At 51.4% G+C, this 27,247-nt stretch overlaps 1 protein-coding gene across 4 annotated transcripts; it reads left to right on the plus strand.

The window, feature by feature from the left end:
* FRMD6 (FERM domain containing 6) lies at positions 1 to 26,772 on the plus strand. Of its 4 annotated transcripts, none has more exons than XM_064715963.1 (15): positions 1 to 122; positions 1,726 to 1,844; positions 9,319 to 9,503; positions 10,482 to 10,572; positions 10,702 to 10,835; positions 11,439 to 11,515; positions 13,096 to 13,282; positions 14,661 to 14,816; positions 15,375 to 15,440; positions 15,524 to 15,592; positions 16,681 to 16,855; positions 19,645 to 19,977; positions 21,480 to 21,605; positions 22,890 to 22,981; positions 24,177 to 26,772. In XM_064715963.1, the coding sequence occupies exons 3-15, from the start codon at positions 9,405 to 9,407 to the stop codon at positions 24,459 to 24,461; spliced, it is 1,890 nt and encodes a 629-aa protein (XP_064572033.1). In that variant the 5' UTR covers positions 1 to 122; positions 1,726 to 1,844; positions 9,319 to 9,404; the 3' UTR covers positions 24,462 to 26,772. The 4 variants fall into 4 exon arrangements, with proteins under 4 accessions (XP_064572033.1, XP_064572035.1, XP_064572036.1 ...); XM_064715965.1 differs by having other exon boundaries at positions 10,702 to 10,781; XM_064715964.1 differs by having other exon boundaries at positions 21 to 126.
* Positions 26,773 to 27,247: the final 475 nt, after the last annotated feature.

The following is a 27,247-nucleotide window of genomic DNA, read 5'->3' on the forward strand; positions in this document are numbered from 1 at the left end:
GGCTGGGCTGGGCTGGGCTCGGCACGGCTCGGCTCGGCACGGCGGGGTTCGGCACGGCACGGCACGGCACGGCTCGGCTCGGCTCGGCACGGCCGGCACGCAGCGCGCTCCCGCAGCCGCAGGTAGGTGCGTGCCCCGCACCGCGCTCCCGCTCGGCTCAGCCCGGCTCGGCTCAGCCCGGTTCCGCTCCCTTCGGCTCGGCTCGGCTCGCTGTGGCTCAGCCCGGCCCGGCTCGGCTCGCCCCCGCGGGGCCGTGCCGCGGGTGGGCCCGGCGCTGCCGCTTGTTGCGCTCGGGGGCGAGTTGGAGCCGGAGCGGTGCGAGCGGCCCCGGCTGCAGGAATGCGAGTCATTTCCTCCGCCCGCCCGCCTGCCCGCCCGCGGGAGCTGCGGCTCCGCCGGAACCCCCCCACGGCCCCCGACGGCCGCCACACCGCCGCGACACCGCCGCGACACCGACACGGCCGCCCCGAGCCGCGCCAGGGGCGCGCTCGCCCGCGGGACCCCGCGCCCCTGGGCACCCACAGCTGCGGGACCCCTGGGTCACACTCGTCCCCGCATTTGCAGGAGCCCCGGTCCGTGGGTACCCACATCTACGGGACCCCGTGCCCCTGAGTACCCACATCTGCGGACCTGCGGCCCCTGGGTCACACTCGTCCCCACATCTGTGAGAGCCCTGGCCCCTGGGTCACACTCGCCCACGGGTCTCGCTCACCTGTGGTCTCACTCACCCACAGGTCTCACTCACCCTTGGGACCCTTTTCCCTGGGTGGCACTCACCCACAGGTCCCCTCACCCACGGGACCCCTTGCTTTCACCCACAGGTCCTCCTACCTGTGGGTTACCGTCACCCATGGCTTCCCTCATTCCTGGTTCACAGTCACCCATGGGTCTGTTTGTCCCTGGGTTATGCTCACCCATGGGTCTCTTCACCCCTTGCTCGTGGGTGACACTTACCCCAGGTCCCCTCACTCATGGGTCCCCTCATTCCTGGGTCACACTTGTCCATGGGTCCCTTTATCCCTGGGTCACACTCACCCAGCTGTCCCCTCACCCCTGGGTCACACATCCCCAGTGGGCCCCTCACCCCTGGGTGCTCTGTGCCTGTGCCAGCTCTTTTCCGTGGCTCGTGGTGACCCACAGGTCCCCTCAGCTGTGGTCCCCACCATCCCTTGGTTCCTGTACCTGTGATTCTCTCATCCATGGGTCCTCCTGTCCCTGGGTCACAGCCACCTGTGGGACTCCATTGTCCCCGGGCTCCCCTCACCCTCGGCTGCCCCGCACCCCATGGAGGTGCCAGCTGCTCCCTGCTGGTGTCCCTGACGGCCCTCTCTGTGTTTCCCACCAGGAATGCCATCCCTGACACGTTCTGGATCAATCCATGCAGCTCCTAAGCCGGGCTTTATCTGACCCGGTGCCCTGGTGGCAGCGGGGAAATTGGGCTGAGCTTTCCCAGCACCATCCTTGGTGTTCCTGTGTCCTTTGACTCGCCCGTGGGAGTGAGGCACATCCCGACCCTGCCGTGCCCCTGGCCCCCTGCCACCTTTCTGCCATTTCCCATTCCTGAATCCTCCTCTTCCTGCTCGTGGCCAGTGCCTTTCTGGCCAGCAGGATGTTTTCCCCTCCGAGCCCAACTCTGCTTTTCCAGAGCTGCTTCCCGCGTGGCACCGATGGAGCTGTGCTGCTCTGCCTAATTCTGGGCTGGTTTGTGTTGGTGTTTTTCCACAGGGCTCGCTCTCCCTCTCGGAATCTTGGATAGAGCTGGGATTAATTCGAGCTCTCTTGCCTGAAAGAGATGTTCCGTTTAAAATTCCCAATCCCGAAGGCATATTGGAGTTTGGTTCTAGGTACTGGATTTTTACTATCGGTTTTTAAAGGGGTTTCTTTTCTTTTTTTTTAAAAAAACTGGGTTTATTCAGGCTCTTTAAACCCCGAGTCTGTAAGCAATTATTCCATTACATGAAAGTCAGGACGCTGAGAAAGATTAATTCAGACCAGATGTAAAAATAAATGGGAATTTGAAATTAAGATGATGTCAGTTCCCTCCTGCTAAAAAAAAAACCCGGCAGCCTTTGGACTCCAGATGGAGTATACAAACCATGGCGCTGGTTAAAATATCTGCCTGCTCCTTAATTGAGTTTTATCCTGCTTTTTTTTCCCGCTCCCCTTGACTGAAAAGTGGGCTTGGGATGTTTTTCCCAAAAAGCTTTCCCCGATGGTGGCCGGGGCAGGGAAGTTGATGGAGGCTGTGGCGTGGCTGAGGAGCTTTCCCAGCTGGAAAACTGGAGAGCGGCGCTGCTGAGGGAAGACAAATCTCCCTCTGCCCGCCCCAGGATTAAAAAAATCAGGAACTTGGTTTGGCTTTGTTTTGCTGGATTTGGAGCTGGAGGCGAGGACGCCACAGAGGGCAGCAGGAGCTCCGGATAGTCCAGGCATGGATTTGAATTTTTGGGCATAAAATGGAGCTGGTTTTTGGGTTCTTGTGTGTCTGCAGAGCACTTTGCATCCCATTTTTCCCTCTCTGTGTGCAGCAAACGCTGCACATTCCCCAGAGTGGGAATGGGTTTGGGCACCCAATGTAGAGGAGCCTGTGAGCTCCTCTATTATTGGGATATTGGGAATGGGGCTCCCCAAAAGTGCCTCCTACTGGGAAGGGAGGGTTTACCCAGGGTCACAGCATCTTGGGGGTGTGTTGTTATAGAAAATAACATAAACATTCATCATTGCATATTAACAATATTAATATTTAGGTGGCATTATTAATTATTTAATATTATATTGGTAATTAAATTTAAAATATGACTTTAATTTCTAAATAGGGATCTCTGTGGTTTGGAGACTCGGGGCTGTGCTTTCTGTGGTGCAGGGGTTTGGGATGGTGACTCTGGCCCTTGGGGCTGCTTTGTGGTCCAGGGATCCCGCAGCCAAATCCCAAGGGATTTATGGCAGCTGCTGCTGGTGTGGGCTGCAGCCTGCCCACGGAGAGGGGAGCAAAGGCAGTGCTCCACATCCATGTGCAGCCCTGGGAGTGATGCCTGTCATCCTGGGAGTGGGATCAGAGCCCTGGGAGCTTTGGGTGCTGGGGAATGGTTCCTGAAATGCCTGGGAATGCCGTGGGACAGGCTCTGGAGCTGGATGGGAGAGCTGGGCTGCCCTGAGCACAACCCTCTCCATCCCAGTCTGGACATTGTTCTAATCCCAGAGGCTCAGGCGAAGTTTCCTGGAAGGAAATCTGATGGAAGGGGCTGGTTCTGGAGCAGAGGAGGGAAGAGGAAGAGCAGGCATTGTCCCTCCCCTCCCTGGAGCCCTTGCCAGGAGAAATCCATCTCTGTGTCCATCCCTGGCGGAGGCAGGGACGCTTTATTTATATTTCAGTGCTCCAAAGTCAGGGAATGAAGAGGCCTGGGGTGACTCTGCTGTGGGCTGGATGGAAAATCAGCGCTTCCAGGCTGGATTCTGCTCCGTGCATGACAAGATAAGCAGGGCAAGCAGCTTCCTGTGTTTCCCCATGGAATGTGGTGTCCCATGGGGCTCATCCCCAGCAGGAGGGGACATCACCCCATTTTTAGGATGATCCACATGGCCCAGCCATTCCTGCCCATTGCTGTTGTCCCACTGCAATAGCCAAAGGGGAGGAGGATGAGGAAGAAGAGGTGGAGACAGGCGAGCTTCTGAAGGAATTTTCCTTGGAGAGGCTTTTTGGATACCCCCAGCACTCGGGGATATCTGCTGAGGCTGGTGGGGGCTGGCCCTGGCTGCCCAGGCTGAGCTTCCAGCATCCAAATAGCTTTTGTGGTGGATGAAGTAATGGAATATTTATAACTGAGTCCTTTTTCCCAGTGAAGGTCTCTTTCATCTGTCTCTCTTCATTAGGAGGAAACTGTTGAGTTCATGAAGAATTGGAGACGATTTTAATTACGGGGCAACCGCAAGCAGGAATTAATCTGGGTTTTGGGTTCAGAGGAGCTGCATTAAGGGACGGCCCTAAAACTTGTAATAACAGCTCTGTGCATACCTGTGCCTGTGATGTGGGGTGAGACCCACTCCAGACTCTTCAAAACAAGAAATTCCTGCCCCGTGAATTCATCTTCCCGTCTCGCCCCGCGCTCTGGGCAGCCTCTGGCTGTGGATGGCCCCTGCCTACGTGTGGGTCCTGGGCTGGATCCCTTCCCTTGCCCCTGGGGAGCCTCAGGAGGGCTGGAACAAAAGCCTGGAGGTGGGTTAGAATCAGGGAATCGTGGAGATTTTTAGGTTGGAAAAGACTTCTAGGATTGTAATCAGCCGTTCCCCCAGCACTAACCCATGTCCCCAAGTGCCATGGCCACATGGCTGTTAAATTCCTCCAGGGATGGCAATGTCTGATAGGGCAGCATTTTTTGGAAGACTGGATATTTTGGCAAGGAGGGATGGATTTGGTTGATGGAGAAATGGGCAGGATCTGCCTCGAGGCTGGATTGAATGGGGGGCACTGGGATGTCTGGTGGGTGCCACAGAGGGACAAACCTGACCCAAACCCACGAGGATGGAGACTCATCCGCTTCTTTTAAATCAATTTAAATCCACAAAGAGGGAAAAACGCTGCCCATCCACCCAGCCTCGCTTCACACACACGGAATCTGGAAGAAAACCCCACCTCAGCCAGCAAGTTCAAACCATGTTCAATCCCCACCCTGGAATTACATCCAAATTTCTATTTCTGACGAGATCCTGCTCCAGCACCTCCATGTGAACCAATCCCAGGCTCTGCCTGCCCTCGGATGTGTTTGCAGGACCCCGGGATGAGCAAATCCCTCGCCGAGTCAGCAGCACCAGCCCCGGCTGCTTTTCCCAGGTTTTTTGTGGGATGTTTTCTTTGCAGCCGAGCTTTGTGACGGGATTTATCCCATGGCATCAGCAGCAGGGAGGGAGACAATATTCCAGCAGCCTGGGCCTGGAAAACACGGTGGATCAAGGAATTTTCTCAGCTCTGGAGTCACGAGGAGTTTGCAGTGCCTTCCTGTGGAGTTTTAATGCTCTTTTCCCCATAGCAGGGAAAACATGGCTGGAAGACTTGGATCTCCTCACTCTGCTGATCCATGCCCAAGCCCTCATTCCCAGTGTTTTTTCCAGCTGACTTTGGGTAGAAAACCCTTTGGAAGACTGCCTGGGGTGGAGGTTCTTGCTTGGAGTGTGGGGTGATCTGTGTCACCCCCTCTGCTGTGGGGCAATCCAGGGGGGCTCTCCCTCCAATCCATATTTCCAGCTTGGAGCTGGGAATGTTGGGCTAGATCTTTAAAGGTCCTTTCCGACCGAAACCATTCCACGCTTCCACGTTTGTGCCTGCTATCAGCACTTCCTCTGGAGCAGCAGGGACTCGCCGAGGGCAGCGGCGCGGGGTCCCGGGGAATCAAAGCTCACATTGTGGCAATGAGCAGCAGATGTTGGAAAGAATTTCCCGGCGTCTGGCTGGGGCTGCTGCAGGCACAGCACCCTGGAAAGGGCTTTGTGTGTCTCCTGCTGAATCTCTGCAGCTTCCAGGGCTGGCAGAGCCCCCAGGAAGCACCTGGAGCTGAGGGAATCTCCATAGGGACCATCCCTGTGTGGTGGGCTGGTGGAATGTTCCCACTCAGCAGCAGGAGCTGGGATGTTTTTTATACAAACACCAAAATAGAGGGTTTGGGCTCGGGTGGTTTTTTCCTCTGCCATGCCCGTGCTCTGCTGACGCCAGCTCGTGTGGTTTAATCCCTGGTGCTCTGGGATCAATCCAGGCTGCAGGAGGAGGAGGAAATGCCTGGACTGGTGAGGGGATGAGCAGCCCCAGAATGCCAGAGAGTGACAGGACAAGAGGGAATGGTTTCAAACTGGCAGAGGGCAGGGTTAGATGGGATATTGGGAAGGAATTTTTGGCTGTGAGGGAGGAGAGGCCCTGGCACAGGCTGCCCAGAGGAGCTGAGGCTGCCCCATGCTTGGAAGTTTTCCATGTTGGACTGGATTTGGAGCAACCTGGAATGGTGGAAGGTGTTCCTGCCCATGTGGGGGAGAGAATCCCAGGGATGGATTCTCCAGTAGCTCAGCAGTGGGTGCTGCCCATGGCTGGAATTTCGAGCCGGCTCGGGAGGAAGCTCTGGTGGGTGGGAGCAGGACATGGAGGGTGCTGCAGGAGCCCCAGGACGTGGCTGCTTTGCCGGGAACACAGAGGGTGCTGCAGGAGCCCTGGGACACGGCTGCTTTGCCAGGAACACGGCCCCTCCCCAGCCCAGCCCTCACAAGCCACATCCCACCAGTGCCCGGGAGCTGCTGGTGCCCAGCCAGGCCAGGACGTGCCAAATTCCTTCAGCCCTGGTCCGTGAGCACCGGGATCTTCAACGAGCCCTGAAACCAACCTGGCCATGGCAGGCATGGCCTCAGAGCATGGATGGCATGGAGAGGGGCCAGGCACAGCCACGGCGCAGAGCTGTGCTGCAGGGATGCGCTGCGTGGGTGCCATAGTGCTCCAACTCAATGCATGGGTGCAGTGTGTAGGTGCAATGCATGGATACCATGAGGTTTCAGCACAGTTTATGGACACCACAATTCAGTGCTGCAATGCACAGGTGCAATGCATTTGTGCCATGATGTTCCAGCTCAATGCATGGATGCCACAATGCAGTGCTGCAATGTGTAGGTGCAATGCGTGGCCAGTTTGCTGCACAGATGCAATGCATGGATGCCATGACATTCCAGCACAATTTATGGATGCCACAATGCATGTACAGATGCCATGATGCACTGCTGCAATGCACAGGTGCGCTGCATGGATGCCATGAGGTTCCAACTCAATGCGTGGGTGCTGCAATGCATGGGTGCAGTGTGTAGGTGCAATGCATGGATGCCATGAAGTTCCAGCTCAATGCATGGATGCCACAATGCATTGATGCAATGCACAGATGCAATGCACTTGTGCCATGATGTTCCAGCCCAATGCACGGATGCCACAATGCATGGGGGCAATGTGTAGGTGCAGTGCATGGCAGGTTGCACATGTGTGCTGCACAGGTGCAGTGCATGGATGTCATTATGCGACAATGCAGTGCTGCAATGCACAGATGCAGTGCATTGGTGCCACAATGTTCCTGCATGGGTGCAGTGTGTACGTGCAATGCATGGCCAGCTGCATGCCTGTGCTGCACAGATGCAACGAATGGATGCCATGAGGTGCCAACACAATTTATGGTTGCACATCTGTGCTGCACAGATGCAGTGAATGGATGCCATGATGTTCCAGCTCAATTTATGGATGCCACACTGCAGTGCTGCAATGCACAGATGCCTTGATGCATTGCTGCAATGCACAGGTGCAGTGCATTGGTGCCACGATGTTCCAGCTCAATGCATTGATGCCCCAATGCATGGGTGCAATGTGTAGGTGCCACAATGTTCCAGGTCAATGCATGGATGCCACAATGCATGGATGCACTGGAGGGCCGTGATGCACATAGATGGAACACAGAGAATCCACGATGTACCACCACGATGCATGGGTGCAACATGCAGGTGGAATGCATGACCAGGATGCAGGGATGCAGTGAATGGGTGCAATGCATGGCCACAATGCAGCATCCCAAGTCAGGAATGCAGTGCATGGATGCAATGCACATTTGCTATCCGGAATCCACAATGCAGGGACACAGCCTCTGTGCTGCAGTCCCAGCGTGCCCTGGCCATGGGAAAGCATCACCTCCGGATTTCCCAACTTCTGCAAAACCCCAGGAACCACCAACCAAAAGTCACTTCAGGGCACTTTTCCCCCTGTGCTGCTGCAGGAATTCCAGACTTTCGGAAGCCAAAAGCACTTCCATTTAGACCAAAGCAAATATTTGGTGACAAGGGAGACACTCTGCTGTCTGCCAGTGTAAATCTGGGCTAGGAAAGGGCTGAACTAGGTCAGAGTTTAAAGTCCTTCCTCATGGTGTCACGTGGGAATTCATGTCCTCAGGGATGGTGGGGTAAAAAGTGATTTGGGAATATTCACCCTGGGAAATGAGAGTTTCCTGGGGTCAGTGTTAGGATGGATTTGTTGGCTCTGAATGTCAATTCCAGTCTGTAAATCCCTGCTGGTGCTTGGATTGTTTTATTTCACCCCAGTGCAGAGTCAGAACTGGGGGGAAGGATGTTGGAAGGGATGTGGGGATCCTCTTAGGACACCCCACAGAATTTCCTTGCCTTTCCATGGCTGGCAGGGAAACCTCCTGTTTCCAGCACAGCTCCTCGCTGCCCCAACCGGGTTATTCCCAGTGGATAAACTTCTATTTATTTTAATTATGCCAGAAAAGCCTTTCCTGAGGTTTTCCTGAATCTGAGCCAGGAGCATCAAACTGCTGGCTCAGATTTTTGGGGCTGGGCCTAAAACATGGGGATGGTGGTGGTGGGGTGGCTGTGGGGGGGTGAGGTGTGCTTGAGGTTTTTGGGGGTGTCTTGGCTTGGAAAGCCAGGTGTCTGCTAAGGAAGGCAGGAGCCAACACTGAAATGGAGAATGTAAATCCCCCCTCTGCTATAAATTGCTATAAATTTTAAATTAAGGGGCTTTCAGGCAAAAAATATGGGAGCAGGAAATAACAGTTCTTTAATAGGGGATGAGATAAACAATGCAGTGAACCAAACCAGCACTGACAGAGTCAGAACCCAACCTGACACCCTGTGGGTCAGGCTGTTGGCAGCAGTCCCATTGGAATTGTGGCTCAGCCCTCCTGCAGTGTCAGGGCTGGTTCTGCTGGAGCAGGATTCTGGAGAAGGGTGCAGTCTCTTCCTCTGGAGATCCAGGGGAAGAGGGAAATCCTCTGGGAAATCCAGTGGAGAAGCCGTGCTGGTGTTCCAGATCTCCAGATTGTATCCAGGCAGCAATGCTTGGCTGGTGTTCCAGAATCTCCAGATTATATCCAGGCAGGAATGCTTGGCTGGTGTTCCAGAATCCCCAGATTATATCCAGGTAGCAATGCTTGGCTCCTCCCTCTGGGCTCACATCTCCCAATAGGATGCTGTAGTTCTTATCAGCCATGCAGTGACATACAATTAAAAAATTGAATAAAATTCAATAAAAAATAGCCTGTTATCAGCAGATGCCTCCTCCCGAGGGAGGAGTGGTTGTGATCACTCAGAGAGAGATAAGGCAAACTACCCAATGAACAGAGGATAACTACCACACAGATGGTGATAGAACACATCTTGCCTTGCAGTCTGGGGCAGGGGTACGCCCCAACCACGAGCCCACACCGTGTGGGACGTGCTGGTGGGTGGGAGGGCTGGGGGATGCAGTTGGGGAGCTGAGGGTGCCCTGCTCAGGGCTCACTCCCTCTTTTCCCCCAGGGATGGCACCCACAGAGCCCGAGGCCGCCCCGGCCCGCCGGTGAGGTGCCCCCAGCAGCCCCCCTGAGCCCCCAGGCCAGAGCACCATGAACAAGCTGCCCTTCCACAACAACAGAGTCATGCAGGACCGGCGCAGCGTGTGCATCTTCCTCCCCAACGACGACTCCCTCAACATCATCATCAACGTAAGGAACCTCCCCTTCCCCAGCCTGACACCTCCCTCACCCCCAGGGTTGTGTTTGCACGCCCTGGGTTTCCTTTGGAGCCTGCCTGGCCTTGCCCTGCTGGGGGAATGCACGTGGGTTATTCCCCTGGGGGTTGCAGTGGTGTTTTAGGCTCTCCTGAGTCTCCCTGGTGGATGTGATGCTGGGTTTGGGGAGGGTGACCTGCTGCTTGGCATCCCACAGCATGCCATGAGCCCCATCACTCCACCAATCCCTTCTGGATGGCTCCTCAGCCTTCTCTAGCCCAGGGAATAAACAGGAGGGGCTTTGGCTCTGGTTGGGATGGAGCATTGAATGTGAAATTCCCAAATTCCCCCACTTTTTGTTGGTTCTTTTTTTTTTTTGTTAATTCATCCCCACCCAATGTTGCATTTGAGTCAGGAAAATGTTGAAATTCCTTTCAGGACTTAAAGGGAGCTTATAAAAAAAAGATGGAAAAAGGTGGATAATGATATCTACCTCTAATCTAAAACCATTCCCCTTATCCTTGGAATGGTTTTAAACTTAAAGAGGGAAGATTTAGATCAGATAATAGGAATAAATCCTTGCCTGGGAGGGTGAGGAGGCCCTGGCACAGGTTTCCCAGAGCAGCTGTGGCTGCTCCTGGATCCCTGGAAGTGTCCAAAGCCAGGTTGAATGGGCTTGGAGCAGCCTGGGATGGTGGAAAGTGTCCATGGGGTAGAATGAGACTGTGAATGTTCTGATTTCTGTCCCCAGAACATCTCCCCAGTGCTGGGTTCCTCCTCCACCCACTGCTCTGGAGCTGCCCCGTGGTGCTCTGAGCATCCCAGCCCTGGCAGAGCTCTGCTCCAGGCTTTGTGGCCACAGCTGAGCCCCCAGCCCACCCTGTCACCCCCACCCTGCTTGGGGTCCTGCTGAGGGCTTTGCTGGGCACAGATGCTTCCAGGCCTCATTTAAGGTTTTGTTTTTTTTTAACAGGTGAAGATTTTGTGCCAAGAGCTACTGGTGCAGGTGTGTGACCTCCTGAGGCTGAAGGATTGTCACCTCTTCGGGCTCAGCGTCATCCAGAGTAAGTCAGGGTGAAAAATCAACACTTTTGGTGATGAGGAGCTGACAATTCCTCATCCCCCTCACCAATGGGTCACAGTGGGAGGCAGGGGACACGTGGGGATGCTGATGCCACCTCTGTCCCTCGCAGACAATGAGCATGTGTACATGGACCTGGCCCAGAAGCTCTACAAGTACTGCCCCAAGGAGTGGAAGAAGGAGGCCAGCAAGGTCAGCGGTGAGGTCTTGCATGGAGAGCTGAGGCCACCTCTGTCCCCATCACAGGTCACTCCCAGCACCCGGGAACGCTGCCAGGGGGTGGGGGGCACGTGGTCACTGTGGGGCTGGGGGTGGATGTGCAAAGCCACAGCCCTGGGGTTGGCACTCTGGGTGCCACCATGTGTCCCAGCTGGGGATGTGTCCTCCATGCTCCGTCCCTGGAGCTCTGGGGGTTTTTTTCTTTGATTTTTCTTTTCCTCCTTTATCCTTCAGCAGAATTTTTGATGTCCCTTCTTCCAAATCCTAAAATCAGTTTAGGGTTTTTTTTCTCCCCAAAGCACCTTTTCATTCTTTCAGTGCTCACGGGGTGGTGTCCAGGCTTGAGTGCTGGTGGATGATGGTCTGGGAGAGGGAGAGCAGCAGTGAGGTGTTGCAGAACACCTGGGCTTGTCACACCCAGCCTTTTTAAATCCAAATCCCCTTCATTTCCTGCATTTTATGTAGAAAAATGGGCACCAAACTCAAAACTGAGGAACAAAACCACCATCAGTGCCATGGGGGGGGGGCACGGGGTGGCTGTGACAGCCATGACCCCAGAGAGCTGAGGAGAGGGGCTGGGGTGCGATGCTGGGACCCCCAGGACATTCCTGAAAACCTCCTCCATTCCAGGGCATCGACCAGTTTGGCCCCCCCATGATCATCCACTTCCGAGTGCAGTACTACGTGGAGAACGGGCGGCTCATCAGGTACGGAGTGCCTCTGGAGTGGCTGGGATCCCTGGTGCCTGCCTCTGGGGCTGCCCCATGGCGATCTCTGGCATCTGTGCACCTCCTGGGTGCGTGCCTCTGTGCTGGCCTCCGATGGCCTGGGATTTTCCTGGTGCGCCCTGGATGGCTGGTGCCTCTCAGGAGTGGCATGCATCTTCCTGGGGTGGCTGTGCCCTTCCTGGCATGGCTGGAATCCTCCTGGAGGGGGGTGGGCACCTCTGGAGTGGCTGGGATCCTCCTGGGGTGCCTGTGCCCTTCCTGGGGTGGCTGTGCCCCTCCTGGCATGGCTGGGATCCTCATGGCATGGCTGTGCCCCTCCAGGAGTGGCTGGGATTTTCCTAGGGTGGCTGTGCCCCTCTGGAGTGGCTGGGATCCTCCTGGGGTGGCCGTGCCCCTCCTGGGGTATTTGTGCACCTCCTGGCATGGCTGTGCCCCTCCTGGGGTGTTTGGGCATCTCCTGGCATGGCTGGGCACCTCTTGGGGTGTCTGGGATCTTCCTGGGGTGGCCGTTCCCTTCCTGGCATGGCTGAGATCCTCCTGGGGTGTCTGTGCATCTCCTGGAGTGGCTGTGCCCATCCTGGCATGGCTGTGCCCCTTCTGGTATGGCTGGGCATCTTCTGGGGTGGCTGTGCCCTTCCTGGAGTAGCTGTGCCCCTCCTGGCATGGCTGGGATCCTCCTGGCACAGCTATGCCCATCCTGGGGTGGCTGTGAACCTCCTGGGGTAGCTGGGCACCTCCTGGGGTGTCTGAGCACCTCCTGGGATGGCTGTGCCCCTCCTGAAGTGGCAGTGCCCATCCTGGGGTGCTCTGGGGTGCTGAGCACATCCCAGAAGCTGGGGCTTTTATGGGTGGGTGCCGAGTGGTTTCTGACAGGGCCAGGTGGGGACATTGCCCCCAAACAAAGCCTTTTGGGGGTTTTTATTTGGGATTATTGTATTTGGGTTGCCCCCAGACGAAGGCAGGAATGATGAATGTAACTCCCTGTTCACAGAAGGCTCATTTATTATTTTAAGACGTTATATGAAAGAATACTAAACTAAACTGTACTAAAGAAGACAGAAAGGATACTTACAGAAGGCTAAAAAGATAATAATGAAAACTCATGACTCTCTCCAGAGTCCCAACACAGCTTGGCCCTGATTGGCCAGAGAGTGAAAACAACTCACAGCAGAATCCAATGGAACAATCCCTGTTGGATGAACAATTTCCAAACACATTCCAAAGCAGCAAAACACAGGAGAAGCAAATCAGATAACAATTGTTTTTTCTTTTTCTCTGAGGCTTCTCAGCTTCCCAGGAGCAAAATCCTGGGTGAAGGGATTTTTCCAGAAAATGTGAATGCCACAGGGGATGGATGATGTGTTTAGGGATTTAGCACAGGCTAATCAAAGATCCACCTGTTGCATTCCACAGCAGCAGATAACCATTGTTTACATTTTGTTCTTGAGGCTTCTCAGCTTTTCAGGAGGAAAAATCTTGAAAGGATTTTTCATAAGAGATGTCTGTGACAGATTTCCACTCTGCAAAATGTCCCCTCTGTGTCCCCTGTCCCTCCCCAGTGACAGGACAGCTCGGTACTACTACTACTGGCACCTGAGGAAGCAGGTGCTGCACTCCCAGTGCGTGCTGAGGGAAGAGGCTTATTTCCTGCTCACTGCCTTCGCCCTGCAAGCCGACCTGGGGGACTTCAAGAGGAACAAGCACTACGGGAAATACTTCGATCCCGAGGCCTATTTCCCTGCCTGGGTAAGGAATCCTGCTCTGCTCCCTGCTCTGGCTGCAGCCTGGGTTAGTCCTGGGTGTAAATAACCTGGGACAGTGTGGTGCTTGGGAGGGTTCCCAGGTGAGAGATGAGACTCCAAGTTCTCAGAAGGCTGATATATTATATTATTATATTATATTATATTATATTATATATATTTTATATAATATGTATATTACATTATGATATTATATTATATTATATTATATTATATTATATTATATTACATTACATTACATTACATTACATTACATTACATTACATTACATTATATCAATCATATATCTCACATTATATATTACATTATATCACATTATATTACAATTATATATATTACATATTATATTACATTACATTATAGTATATTATAGCATATGTTATAGTATAGTATATACTAAAACTATACTAAAGAAAGAGAAGGGATACATCAGAAGGCTAAAAAAGAAATGATAATGAAAGCTCATGACTGACTCCTCAGAGTCTGACACAGCTGGTGGTGATTGGTCATTAATTAAAAACAATTCACATGGAACCAATCAAAGATGCAGCTGTTGGTAAATGATCTCCAGACCACATTTCAAAGCAATCAGATAATTGTTGTTTTCATTCTTTTCTGAGGCCTCGCAGCTTCCCAGGAGAAAAAAATCCTGGCAAAGGGATTTTTCCGGGTGATTCTCTGTGGGCATTGCCCCACCAGCATCAGGTGCAGCCCTTTGGGAGCTGCTGGCACAGAATCCCAGAGTGGTTTGGGTTGGAAGGGCCTTAAAGCTCACCCAGTGCCACCCCTGCCATGGCAGGGACACCTCCCACTGTCCCAGGGTGCCCCAATGTCCAGCCTGGCCTTGGGCACTGCCAGGGATCCAGGGGCAGCCACAGCTGCTCTGGCAATTCCCAATTCCCAATCTCCCATCCATCCCTGCCCTCTGGCACTGGGAGCCATTCCCTGGCTCCTGTCCCTCCATCCCTTGTCCCCAGTCCCTCTCCAGCTCTCCTGGAGCCCCTTCAGGTGCTCAAAGCTCTCCCTGGTGCCTTTTCTTCTCCTTCCCAACCTCTTTTCTTGGATTTCTCCCAAAATCTGCCAGTTTCTCCTTTTTTCACACACCTCACTGAGGCGTGGTGGCCCTGGGCCCATGTCCCCAGCCACACAGGGAGAGCCCATGTGTGCCCCAGCACAGGTGCCACCATGGAATGGCCACGTGGAGCAGGAAATCCTGCTGGCAAGAAGTCACTGGCTGCTGTAATGATTTTAATTTTGCTTGGAGGTTCTAGAACAAAGCTCCAATTTGCCCTTTTCCCTTGAAACCACCACTCCCAGGGGCCAGCACAGGGCAGCTGGATGAGCTTCTCTCCCCCTCCAAACAGGTGGTTGCCAAGAGGGGCAAGGATTACATCCTGAAGCACGTCCCCAACATGCACAAGGACCAGTTTGCCCTGACAGCCTCAGAGGCCCATCTCAAGTACATCAAGGAGGCTGTCAGGCTGGACGACGTGGCCGTGCACTACTACAGGTTGTACAAGGTGAGCCCTGGCCCTGTGCCTGCTGGGACCTGAATTTTGGGAATGCTCTCCCTGAGAAATAAATGCTGGTTTTTAGTCTTCCGGGAATAAAGCTGTTTGTTTGCTGGGAGAGCATGAGGTGATTTAATTAATTTAATTAATTAATGGTTAAAAAACCATTTAATCAGAATGGTTTGGGTTGGGAGGGAGCTTCAAGCTCATCCAGTGCCACCCCTGCCATAGCAGGGACACCTTCCACTGTCTCAATGTGCTCCAGCCTGGCTTTGGGCACTGCCAGGGATCCAGGGGCAGCCACAGCTGCTCTGGGCACTCTGTGCCAGGGCCCCACCACCTTTAAGGGATAATTTCTTCCTCACATCTAATCTAAATCTCTTCTAGTTCAAAAGTATTCCCCCTGATCCTCTCACTGCCTGTGTCCAAAATGACTTTTCAGTTTGGCACATTAATCATAGAATGGTGACTGGGGTGATTGTGGAAGGATCCCTGGGCTGAGGTGGGGTGGATTTAACCAATTCATGCTGCAAATTGTGTATTCAAAAGCATTTTTCCCCACCTTAGGACAAAAGGGAAGTAGAGGCCTCCCTGACTCTGGGGCTGACAACACGGGGCATCCAGATTTTCCAGGTAGGTGATGAAGGTGATGGCTCAGCCCAGCTCCATGCCCCTGCCAGAATCCTCAGCCATGGCTCCCTCTCCTCTTTTTGCAGAACCTGGATGAGGAAAAGCAGCTGCTCTACGACTTCCCGTGGACAAACGTGGGGAAACTGGTGTTTGTGGTGAGTGCCACCATCTCCACCTGGAGCACTGCTTCCAGCTCCGGGGTCCTCAGCACAGGAAGGTCAGGTGTGACCGTGTTCACAGGGGTCTGAGGATGAGGGAAGAGATGAGGATCTGACTCCGTGTTTCAGAAGGCTTGAGTTATTATTTTGTTATATATATTACATTAAAAATATACTAAAAGAATAGAAGAAAAGGTTTCATCAGAAGGCTGGCTAAGAATAGAATAGCAAAGAATGATAACAAAGGTTTGTGGCTTGGCTCTCTGTCCGAGCCAGCTCACTGTGATTGGCCATTAATTAGAAACAACCACGTGAGACCAATCACAGATGCACCTGTTGCATTCCACAGCAGCAGATAACAATTGTTTACATTTTGTCCCTGAGGCTTCTCAGCTTCTCAGGAGAAGAAATCCTAAGGAAAGGATTTTTCATAAAAGATGTCTGGGACAGACATGGAGCTCTTGGAGCAGCTCCACAGAAGGCCATGGAAATGCTCCATGGGCTGGAGCACCATTTCCTATGGAGCCGGACTGGGAGAGCTGGGAATGTTCATCTGGAGAGGAGAAGGCTCCAGGGAGAGCTCAGAGCCCCTGGCAGGGCCTGAAGGGGCTCCAGGAGAGCTGGAGAGGGACTGGGGACAAGGGATGGAGGGACAGGAGCCAGGGAATGGCTCCCAGTGCCAGAGGGCAGGGATGGATGGGAGATTGGGAATTGTTCCCTGTGAGGGTGGTGAGGCCCTGGGTGTTCAGAGGGTGGGGAGGCTCTTTGGAGAAGCTGTGGCTGCCCCTGGATCCCTGGCAGTGTCCCAGGCCAGGCTGGGCAGGGCTGGGAGCACCCTGGGATGGTGGAAGTTGGAAAGAGGGTTGGTCTAGGTGGTCTTAAAGGTCCCTTCCACCCCAAACCCCTCAGTGATTCCACCATCCCCAGGCAAGGTGTGGATGTGGATGTGGGCATGGGACGCTTTAGCACCAACCCGCAGCAGGTGACAACGACAACCCAGGGGGTCACTGAGGAGCTGCAGCAGGGCTGGGTGAGAACTGGAGCCTTCTCCTGCCTGGGGCTGACCCCTCCCTTGTCCCACGCAGGGCAAGAAGTTCGAGATCCTGCCGGACGGGCTGCCCTCGGCGCGCAAGCTCATCTACTACACGGGCTGCCCGCTGCGCTCGCGGCACCTCCTGCAGCTGCTCAGCAGCAGCCACCGGCTCTACATGAACCTGCAGCCCGTGCTGCGCCAGGTGCGCCGGCTCGAGGAGAACGAGGGTACGTGCTGCAGCCCCCGAGACACCAGCATGGGCTCCCAGGGGGTGTTTGCACCTGTGGGAGCTCCCGGTTCTCTGTGTAGGGATGGGTGCGAGCCCTGCTGCCATCGCCGGTGTCGCGGTTCTGCCTCAGCGCGGCTTTGCCGTGTCCCTCATCCCTGTGAAAGCATAAGGTGTTCTTCTTTCCTCTTCTCATCTTCTCTTACTCCTCTTTCTCTTTGTCATCTTCTCTTTCTCTTCCTCATCTTCCTCTTTCCCCTCTTCCTCCTTTTTCTTATTTGTTCTTCTTGTCGTACTCTTCTTCCTCCTCCTCATCTGCCTCAACTTCTTCCTCTTTCTTATCCTTTTCGCGTGTCCCTTTCCCTGTGTCCCTCATCCTTGTGAAAGCGTAAGGTCTTCTTCCTCTTCTTTCCTCTCCTCATCTTTCTCTTTGTCTTCCTCATCTTCCTCTTTCCACTCTTCCTTCTTTTCTCATTTGTTCTTCTTGTCCTGCTCTTTTTTTATCCTCCTCATCTGCCTCAACTTATTCCTCTTTCTCCTTCTTTTCATGTGTCCCTTTCCCAGTGTCCCTCATGCCTGTGAAAGCATAAGGTCTTCTTCCTCTTCTTGCCTCTCCTCATCTTCTCTTCCTCATCTTTTCCCTCTTCCTTCTTTTCTTGTTTTTCTCGTCCTACTCTTCTTCATCCTCCTCATCTGCCTCAACTTCTTCCTCTTTCTCATCTTTTTTGTGTTCCTTTCTCCATGTCCCTCATGCTTGTGAAAGCATAAGCTCTTCTTCCTCTTCTTTCCTCTCATCTTCTCTTTCTCTTCCTCATCTTTCTCTTTCCCCTCTTCCTTCTTTTCTTGTTTTTCTCGTCCTACTCTTCTTCATCCTCCTCATCTGCCTCAACTTCTTCCTCTATCTCATCCTTTTCATCTTTTTCTTGCTTGTCCTCTTCATCTTCTTCCTTATTCTCATCTTTATCCTCCTCTTCTTATTTTCCTCCTCCTCACCGTCCTCCTCATCTTTTTTTCTATGTCCTACTCATCTTCTTCCTCCTTCTCATCTTTATCCCACTCTTCTCTTGTTTTCTTCCTCCTCTTCTTTCTCTTCCTGTTTCTCTTCCTCCTCTTCTTCCTCTTCTTTCTCTTCCTCACCTTCCTCCTTCTCTTCTTGCTCCTTTCTTGTCTTTCCCCTCCTCATCTTCCTTTCTCTTCCTTATTCTCCTCTTTCCTCTCTTCTTCTTCCTCCTCTTCTTCCACCTTGTTTCATTGTCTTGCTCTTCCTCATCATCTTCTTCCACCTTCTTCCTTCATCTTCCTCCTCCTCATGTTCTTCCACCTTGTTTCATCTTCTTCCTTCTCATCCTGTTTCATCTTCTTCCTTCTCATCCTCATCTTCCTTCTCATCCTCATCTTCTTCCATCTCATCCTCATCTTCCTCATTTATTTTCTTCTTTTCCTGCTCCTCCTTATTTTCTGTTTTCTTCTTTCTCTTCTTCCTGCACATCTCTTCCTCCTCCATTTCTCCCTCCTCCTCTGTTGGAGGAGCAGCCCAGCACAGGAGCTTTGGAGCTCCTGCCCAGCCTTCCCTAATTCCACTGGGACAGAGCTGTCCCCAGCTGTGCCAGGGCTCAGGTGACAATTCCTCTGTGTGCCAGGAAATCCATGTCCCTCCAGAGGGTCCAGTTTGCCCTGGAGGTCGTGGTAATCACCCTGATTCCATTCTCCTGTGGTGATGACTCTAGGGAAGGGGTGATCAATGCCACTCACTCAAGGTCACCAAATGTGGAATTTTTCTTCACTCGGGGTCACCAGATGTGGTGGTGTTTGCAGGGGTCCCAGGATGAGGGAAGAGACGAGAATCTTGACTCCATGTTTCAAAAGGCTGATTTATTATTTTATTATATATATTATCATAAATACTATTTATTATATATTTATCATTTTTTATGTAATAGTTGTATATTAAACTATTTATTATTATATATATTTTATATATTATACTCATTTATACTTATATATATACTTATATATATACTTATATATATACTTATATATATATATATATATATACTTATACTTATATATACTTATTTATATATTTATATAATTAAATATTTATTATTTTATTATATATATAATAAATATATTTATTATATATATATATAAAAAATTATTATATTAAAATAAAATTATATACTAAAACTATACTAAAAGAATAGAAGAAAGGATTTTATCAGAAGGCTAGCAAGGAAAGAAGAGGAATGGAAAATGATAATAAAATCTTGTGACTGACCAGAGAGTCCGAGACAGCCGGACTGTGATTGGCCATTAATTAAAAACAACCACATGAGACCAATCTGAGACACACCTGCTGCATTCCACAGCAGCAGATAATTATTGCTTTTCTTTTCCTTTAGGGTTAGGGTTACGGTTAGGGTTAGGGTTAGGGTGAGAGAGAGTCTGAGACAGCTGTACTGTGATTGGCCATTAATTAAAAACAACCAACATGGACCAATCAAAGATGCACCTGCTGCATTCCACAGCAGCAGATAATTATTGCTTTTCTTTTCCTTTAGGGTTAGGGTTAGGGTTTAGGGTTAGGGTGAGAGAGAGAGTCCAAGACAGCTGGACTGTGATTGGCCATTAATTAAAAACAACCACATGACACCAATCAGAGACACACCTGCTGCATTCCACAGCAGCAGATAATTATTGCTTTCCTTTTCCCCTGAGGCTTCTCAGGAGAAAAACCCTAACGAAAGGATTTTACATCAAACATGTCTGTGCACGTTTGATTTGCTGCAGAGAAGAAGCAGTACCGGGAGTCCTACATCAGCGACACGCTGGACCTGGACATGGAGCAGCTGGAGAAGCGCTCGCGCGCCAGCGGCAGCAGCGCCGGCAGCGCCCGGCACAAGCGGCTGTCCCGGCACTCCACGGCCTCCCACAGCAGCTCCCACACCTCCGGCATCGAGGCCGACCCCAAGGCCAGGGAGATGGGGCCCGAGGACGCCTTCTCTGGTGGCGCCCACCGCAAGCTGAAGACGTGCAGCTCCATGACCAGCCACGGCAGCTCCCACACCTCGGGCGTGGAGAGCGGCGGGAAGGAGCGGCTGGAGGAGGATTCCCAGGATGACGGTGAGAGAATGATATATATGACTCCATCATCGCAAGGCTAATTAATTACTTTGTTATACTGTACTATATATGTTGTATCTCAACTGAATCTGCCCTGCACTCACTCTTGCTCACACTGCACTCACCTCTGATTCTCTCGTGACTGTCCCATGTCACAGACATCTTTTATGAAAAATCCTTTCCTTAGGATTTTTCCTCCTGAGAAGTTGAGAGGCCTCAGGAACAAAATGTAAACATTGATTATCTGCTGCTGTGGAATGCAACAGGTGGATCTTTGATCTTTGAAACATCCAGTGTTGGATGTTTCTAATTAATGGCCAATCACAGCCCAGCTGGCTCAGACAGAGAGCCAAGCCCCAAACCTTTGTTATCATTCCTTCCTATTCTATTCCTACCCAGCCTTCTGGTGAAATCCTTTCTTCTATTCTTTTAGTATAGTTTTAATGTAATATATATCATAAAATAATAAATAAGCCTTCTGAAACATGGAGTCAGATCCTCATCTCTTCCCTCAACCTGAGACCCCTGTGAACACCATCACAGTCCTGTGGCAGTCCAGCACACACACACACACACACACACACACTTCTTGGCCCTGCTAGGCCAAGGGAAAAAAACATCCTCACTTTGGGTAAACCATCTCCATATTGCATTCTGCTTTAGCACAACACAGGCACAGCAAGCGAGATAAGAATTGTGTTTTCCTTCTTCTCTGCTCATCTCACAGCTTCTGTCTGTTCAGAGGGCATGTCAATACCACAGGTTGTCCAGGTGCTGGGGTTGGTTCAGAATGTGTGGTGGTGTTTGCAGGGGTCCCAGGTCCTGATTATTGTAGATTGTCAGACACGAAAGATTTTAATTTTTTAAAATTTTCTTTAGGAGGGGTAACAGCTTCTGATAGTTGTTACTTTAACAGCATCTCGCACAATGTATTCCTGCAAATGGCAGATTTGCTTTCTGCTAGATGTTATTATTGAGGGAAGAGGTGAGAATCTTGACTCCATGTTTCAGAAGGCTGATTTATTATTTTATGATATATATTATATGAAAAGAAAATGCTATACTAAAACTATACTAAAAGAATAGAAGAAACTATACTAAAAGAACCCCTGTGAAACTCCATGTTTCAGAAGCTTGATTTATTTTATGAAATATATCATATGAAAACAAAAGGATATATTAAAACTATACTACAAAGAATAGAAGAAAAGATTTCATCAGAAGGCTTGAAAGGAATAGGAAAAGAATGATAACAAAATCTTGTGACTGCTCACAGCCTCAACACAGGTGACTGTCATTGGTCATCAAGTATAAACAATTTCACATGCTGGGTAAACAATTCTCCAAATCACATTCCAAAGCAGCAAAACATGGGGGGGAAGCTGAAGCTTCTCAGCTTATCAGGAGAAAAGCTCCTAACGAAAGGATTTTCCATAAAATATGTGACAGAGGGTGCTCCGAAGGGGCACGGCTGACTTGTCCTGTGTGCTGGTGCCCTGCAGAGATTGAGATGCTGGTGGATGACCCCCGGGAGCTGGAGCAGGCTGGGGAGATGGAGGTGAGCCCCGACATGTGTGTCTACATCACCGAGGACATGCTGCTGTCCCGCAAGTTCAACGGGCACTCGGGTAAGGTGCTGGCCGCTTCCATTCCCAATCCCCCAGTGCCAGTCACGTCCTTGGGAGCTGGGATGGGGTGGGCTTTGAGGTCTCTTCCAAGCCTGGTCATTCCATGTGTCCTGGTTTAGGGCAAATTTGGGAGAAAAACCTCCAAAGGGGGCCCCTCCAGAAAGCAAACCCACATGGCCCCTCCCCACAATCAGGTCAGGAAGGATTCCTTGGAGAGAGGTGGAAAGAACCTGTTTATTTAATAGGCACAGCACTCCCAGCACACAGAATGAACAATACTGGGTGACCCCACTGTGAAAAAGATGACAAATTCAGAAAGTCTCTCTATTATCAGTCCCTCTGGTGCTGGGGCAGCTGCTACAGGCCACAGGGTGCAAACTCTCGGTGTTCCCAGGTCCCAGTCCAGAGCAGGTTCAAGTGGTTCCAAAAAAGGGAAAGGAAAAACAGTCCAGGGAAAAATTTGGACTGCTTAGCTAAACTAAGTAATGAGCAGGAGCAATGCAGAAGCAAGAGCAAAGCAAAAAGCAAAAGCAGCACCATGTACTGCCCTGTCTCTATGTTCCACCAGGCTGATAACAAAACAAAACTATCACTCTTCAGAGCCAGTCCTGAAGGCACAGAACATCATATCCAGCATGAACAGAACCCAGGAATGGGGATACAAGCATCATAATGTCACCCTAGGACACCGTGGTTCTCTGGTGTTTGGCAGGGCAGAGTTAGCCCCAGGTGTCTGTTTGGGATGCTGGGAGAAACTGCTCACCCAATGGGTTGAAGGAGAGATGGGGTAAAGAAAAGAGGAACTTCTCTCAGTTTGTGCCAGGGCAGGTTTGGATTGGATATTAGGAAAAAATTTCCTCACAGAAAGGTTTTTCCAGCCCTGTCACAGCTGCCCAGGGCAGTGGTGGAGTCCCCATCCCTGGAGGGATTTAAAAGCCACGTGGGTGTGGCACTTGGGGACATGGATCATTGGTGGCCCTGGCAGTGCTGGGGAACAGTTGGACTCCATGATCTTCTCTGGAGCTGTGCCTGCACCATAAAAATCACTTGCAGCTCTGAGCTGGGAGCTACTGGGAGGTCTTTGGGGATGCCAGGCTCCCTGGAGACAGTTTTGGATGCCATTTTGGGGCAAATTTGGGCTGCTTTGTAGGCAGCATTGTTTGCAAGTGGAGCTGTTGGGCTGAAGCATTGCACTGAGGGAGCCTTTGTCCCCATGGACAGCAGGAGTGGATGCCAAGAGAGCTGAGCCACCCCACAATAACCTTTGCACCCTCCTTTGTGCAGGACTCATCGTGAAGGAGATCAGCTCCTCCACCTCCAGCTCCTCAGAGACGGTGGTGAAGCTGCGGGGGCAGAGCACCGACTCCTTACCCCAGGTACGTGGGGCTGGGGCTTTGGGATTCCCAATGTTCCTGGAGAAAAGGAGGCTCAGGGGTGCCCTCATTGCTCTCTACACCTTCCTGAAGGGAGGCTGCAGACAGGTGGGGACAGTCTCTGACAGAACCAGAGGACACAGCCTCAAACTATGGCAGGAAGGGATAGGTTGGATTTTAGGAAGAAATTTATCACTGAGAGAATAATAAAGTAGTGGAATGCTGTTCCCAGGGAGGTGGTGGAATCACTGTCTTGGTTTGGAAAGACGGGAGTCTGCTAAGGAAGGCAGGAGCCTCCCCTGAAATGGAGAATGTGAACCCTTCCCACGCCTCTGAATTGCTATAAATTTTAAATTAAGGGGCTTGCAGGCAAAAATATGGGAGCAGGAATAACAGTTCTTTAATAGGGAAAGGAAAAAAATAAACAATGCAGTACACTAGAACAACCCTGACAGAGTCAGAACCCAACCTGACACCCTGTGGGTCAGGCTGTTGGCAGCAGTGCCATTGGAATTGTGGCTCAGCCCTCCTGCAGTGTCAGGGCTGGTTCTGCTGGAGCAGAGATCCTGTAGAAGGATGTATTCTTCCTCTGAAGATCCAGTGGAAGGGGATGTTCCTCTGGGGAATCCAGTGGAGAAGCCGTGCTGGTGTCTCAAAACCTCTGGATTATATCTGGGTAGGAATGCTTGGCTGGTGTTCCAGAATCTCCAGATTATATCCAGGCAGGAATGCTTGGCTGGTGTTCCAGAATCTCCAGATTATATCCAGGCAGGAAGGCTTGGCTCCTCCCTCTGGGCTCCCATCTCCCAATGGGATGCTGTAGTTCTTATCAGCCATGCAGGGACATTCAATGGCTGTTATCAGCAATGTCCCCTCCCGAGGGAGGAGTGAATGTGGTCACTCAAAGAGAGAGATAAGGCAAACTGCCCACTTGGCAAAGTAATCTGCCATACAGATGGTAGTGGGAAACATCTTGCATTGCAATCTTCAACAATCACCATCTCTGGATGTGTTTAAAAAAAGACTGGACATGGCACTGGGTGCTATAGTCTGGGTGAGGTGTTAGGGCACAGGTTGGACTGGATGATCTCAGAGGTCTCTTCCAGCCTCATTATTCTGTGAATTCTGTGATTCTGTGAATTCTGTGAACCCCGAGGGCTCCCTGGCACATCCTGAGCCTCCTCTTGGCTTTTCCCAGACGACATGCAGGAAACCCAAGACATCCACAGACCGGCACAGCCTGAGCCTGGATGACATCAGGCTCTACCAGAAGGACTTCCTGCAGCTGGCCAACCTGTGCCAGGACACGGCGCAGAGCTTCACCTTCGGCTGCGCGCACGGCCTGGACCACGAGGGGCTCTACTGCAACGGCTGCCTGGCCCAGCAGTGCATCAACATCCAGGACACCTTCCCCGTGAAGAGAACCAGCAAATATTTCTCCTTGGACCTGACCCACGACGAGGTGCCCGAGTTCGTGGTGTGAGCGTGGGGAGGCTCCGGCGCCGCCCTGCCCTGCTCCCTGCAGACCACGCTGGAGACCTTGGCCCTGCTGGAGAGAAGGGGCAGGATGGGGATGCCCAGGGCACAGAGTGGGTTCCAGAGGGGTTTGTGCCAAGCACAAGCTGTCTCGCTCCGGCTGGCGGGGGCACGGCCCAGCTGGAGCTGGCAGGAGCCCCCCTGTGCTTTGCCGTGGCCTCTCTCCCCCCTTCCTTGCCCCCAGGTGACTCTGGGGTGGATGGAAAGTGCCAGACTGTCGTGTTCAAGCCAAGCCAAAGAAATGTAAATAACCCTAAAGGCCAGTATGGGAAGGGAGAATCAAGCAATAACCAGCCGGGCGTGGTGGTGTTCCATGGAGGAAGGCATGGCCAGCAGCTCCTGGGGCACAGCATGAGCCCAGTTTTTCCAAAAAAACACGTGCTGGAGGTCAGGCCACAGCAGTCCCAGCCAGGTGGATGATGGCTGGAAGCTTTCAGAGCCATTTGCAACTTGTTTTTTATATTTTTCTCTTTTTTTTTCTTTTTTTTTTTTTTTTTGAGAGCAAAAACCCCAAAACAAAAAAAAAAAAAGAACCCCCCCCCCCCCCCCCAAAAAAAAGAAAGCAAAGCAGGATGGGAAAAAAAAATAAATCTCCAATAAGGATAATGCAATAATGCATTCCAAACATTGAATATCTAGAGAATACATATATAAATATATCGAGATATGTATGTTTATATATGTCTGGATCTTATAGACCCATTTGCATTTTGCTCCTGCTCTGAAACACCTTTTATACGAAAGATCTGCCTCTCTTCTTTCATGAACTCTATCAACAATCCTATTTTTTTTTTTTTCCTAAGCACCAAGGTGAGAAAAGAGACTTTCCTCTCGAGGAGAATGTGCATCCTTGCCTTGTCCATGTGGCTCTTCCCACTGCATCTCCCTTCCCTGTTCCCAAGGCTTTTCATGCATCCTTAGGTGTCTTACAGCTGGAATAATTCTGCCAGAGGATGATGGTGACGTGCCAGGAAAACCCAGGGGTGGTTTCTGAGCGTGTCCCAGGGAAGGCAGACAGCCCAGGTGGAATATTTGCTGATTGCAGAGTTAATTATCACAGCACAATGCCTTTGTAGTGGATATTTTTAATTAGAGTTTAGCCATTGACAGCCAAAGTTTTGCCATATTTTGATACACCACTTTTTTTTTTTTTTTAACTGGAAGCTTTTCTTAAAAAAAAAAACGAACCAAAAAAAAATTATAATTATTTTATAAAATAAGCACAATCTTATTTTTATAAGAAATGTTGGGGGAGGGAGCTGGTACCAAAAGAAATGGAGAGGAGCTATAGGCACAGTGCAAAATGTAAAAAATAAACATCTCTTGGGATGTTGGGACATGGGAGAGCTGCTGTGGGGCTGTGGCACTGTGCCCCCAGCCCAGAGCTTGATCTGGCCCTGCCTGAGGGGTTTTGTGGGAAAATAATGTCGATTTCCTGTGTTGGCAGGGCAGGATGGGGGTCCCTGAAGCATCCTTGTCTCCCTCAATCCACACAGGGCAGCTGGGGGGATGCTGTGGTTTGGGGGACACCCCACCAAATACCCCAAACCCCTCTCTTTGGGTGCTGGGGTAACATCTGTGCGTCACAGCTGGGTTTGCAGTGTGCGTTTCCATGCTGGCACAGGCAGGAAAATCCCCCAAAATTCATCCCCAGCCTCTTTCTGCCCTTCCTCTGCCACCCTCTGGGTGCTCTCCACGGGACCCTCAGCCTGCAGAAACACAGAGCTGGAGAGGGGAAAAAGGGATAAAATGTGTAAAGAAATGGGTAAACACTGCTGAGGAATGGGGAGGGGGCAGCCCCATCCCATTATTCTGCATCCAGAACTGGGATGGAGCCCTAAAAACAGCACCAGTGGCAGGGAACAGGGGGACACAGAGGTGCCATTGGAGCAGGGGGACACAGAGGTGACATTGGAGCAGGGGGACACAGAGGTGCCATTTATTCCCAGTTTTCCCACAGGTGGCCGTGCCCTTGGGGCTGTTCCCCCCTGCAATAAGGATCTGTCTGTCTGCACAAAAATAATCCTTTCTGTGAAAGGATCTCCCCATCAGGGCTGATGGGAGAGCCCGGTGACTGTGTTGCAAAAAGGAGCAGGAAAATTAAAAAAAAATAAGAAAAAAAAAAAAAAAGGAAAAAAAAAAAACTCCAGGAAAATCGAGCGAAAAATCCCCGGAAATTCTTTTGTACCAATGAAGTTTGTTGTGTGCCTTTTGCAGAACGGCTGGAGGTGACAATAAAGTGACAGTTGTTTGCATCACTTTGGCTCTTGGAGGTGGAAAATGCTCCCAGGCTTAAGGGGGAGATGGAGCAGGGCTGGATTTAAGGGTAACCTTGCATTTATTGGGGTTCTCTGCTCCGGTGATCCCGGCTCAGGTTAAGGCAACTCCTGCCTCAGGCAGGGCAGTGGGTGGGCTGTGCCTTTCAGTCCTGATTTTTGGTGGGTTTGGGTGGGTTTTGGTTGTTTTAGGTGGGTTTTGTGGAAGTTCCAGCCAGTTCTAATGCTCTAGAGTTGGGAAGAGGCACAGGGTGAGCTCCTGAAATAAGTGGGAGTATGGAGTGTCCATAGTAGGGATCCTGGTGGGATGCTCAAGGTGGTTCCCAACCTTCAGGAGCTGTGGGGTTGATGGGTTTTGATGATTTTTTGTGACTTTTGGTGGTTTTTGGTGATTTTTTTGGAAGTTCCAGCCACTTCCAGCTCTCTAGAGTTGGGAAGAGGCGCAGGGTGAGCTCGT

This window comes from Zonotrichia leucophrys, chromosome 5 (genome assembly GCF_028769735.1).
Source record: "Zonotrichia leucophrys gambelii isolate GWCS_2022_RI chromosome 5, RI_Zleu_2.0, whole genome shotgun sequence".
Taxonomy (NCBI): Eukaryota; Metazoa; Chordata; class Aves; order Passeriformes; family Passerellidae; genus Zonotrichia; species Zonotrichia leucophrys.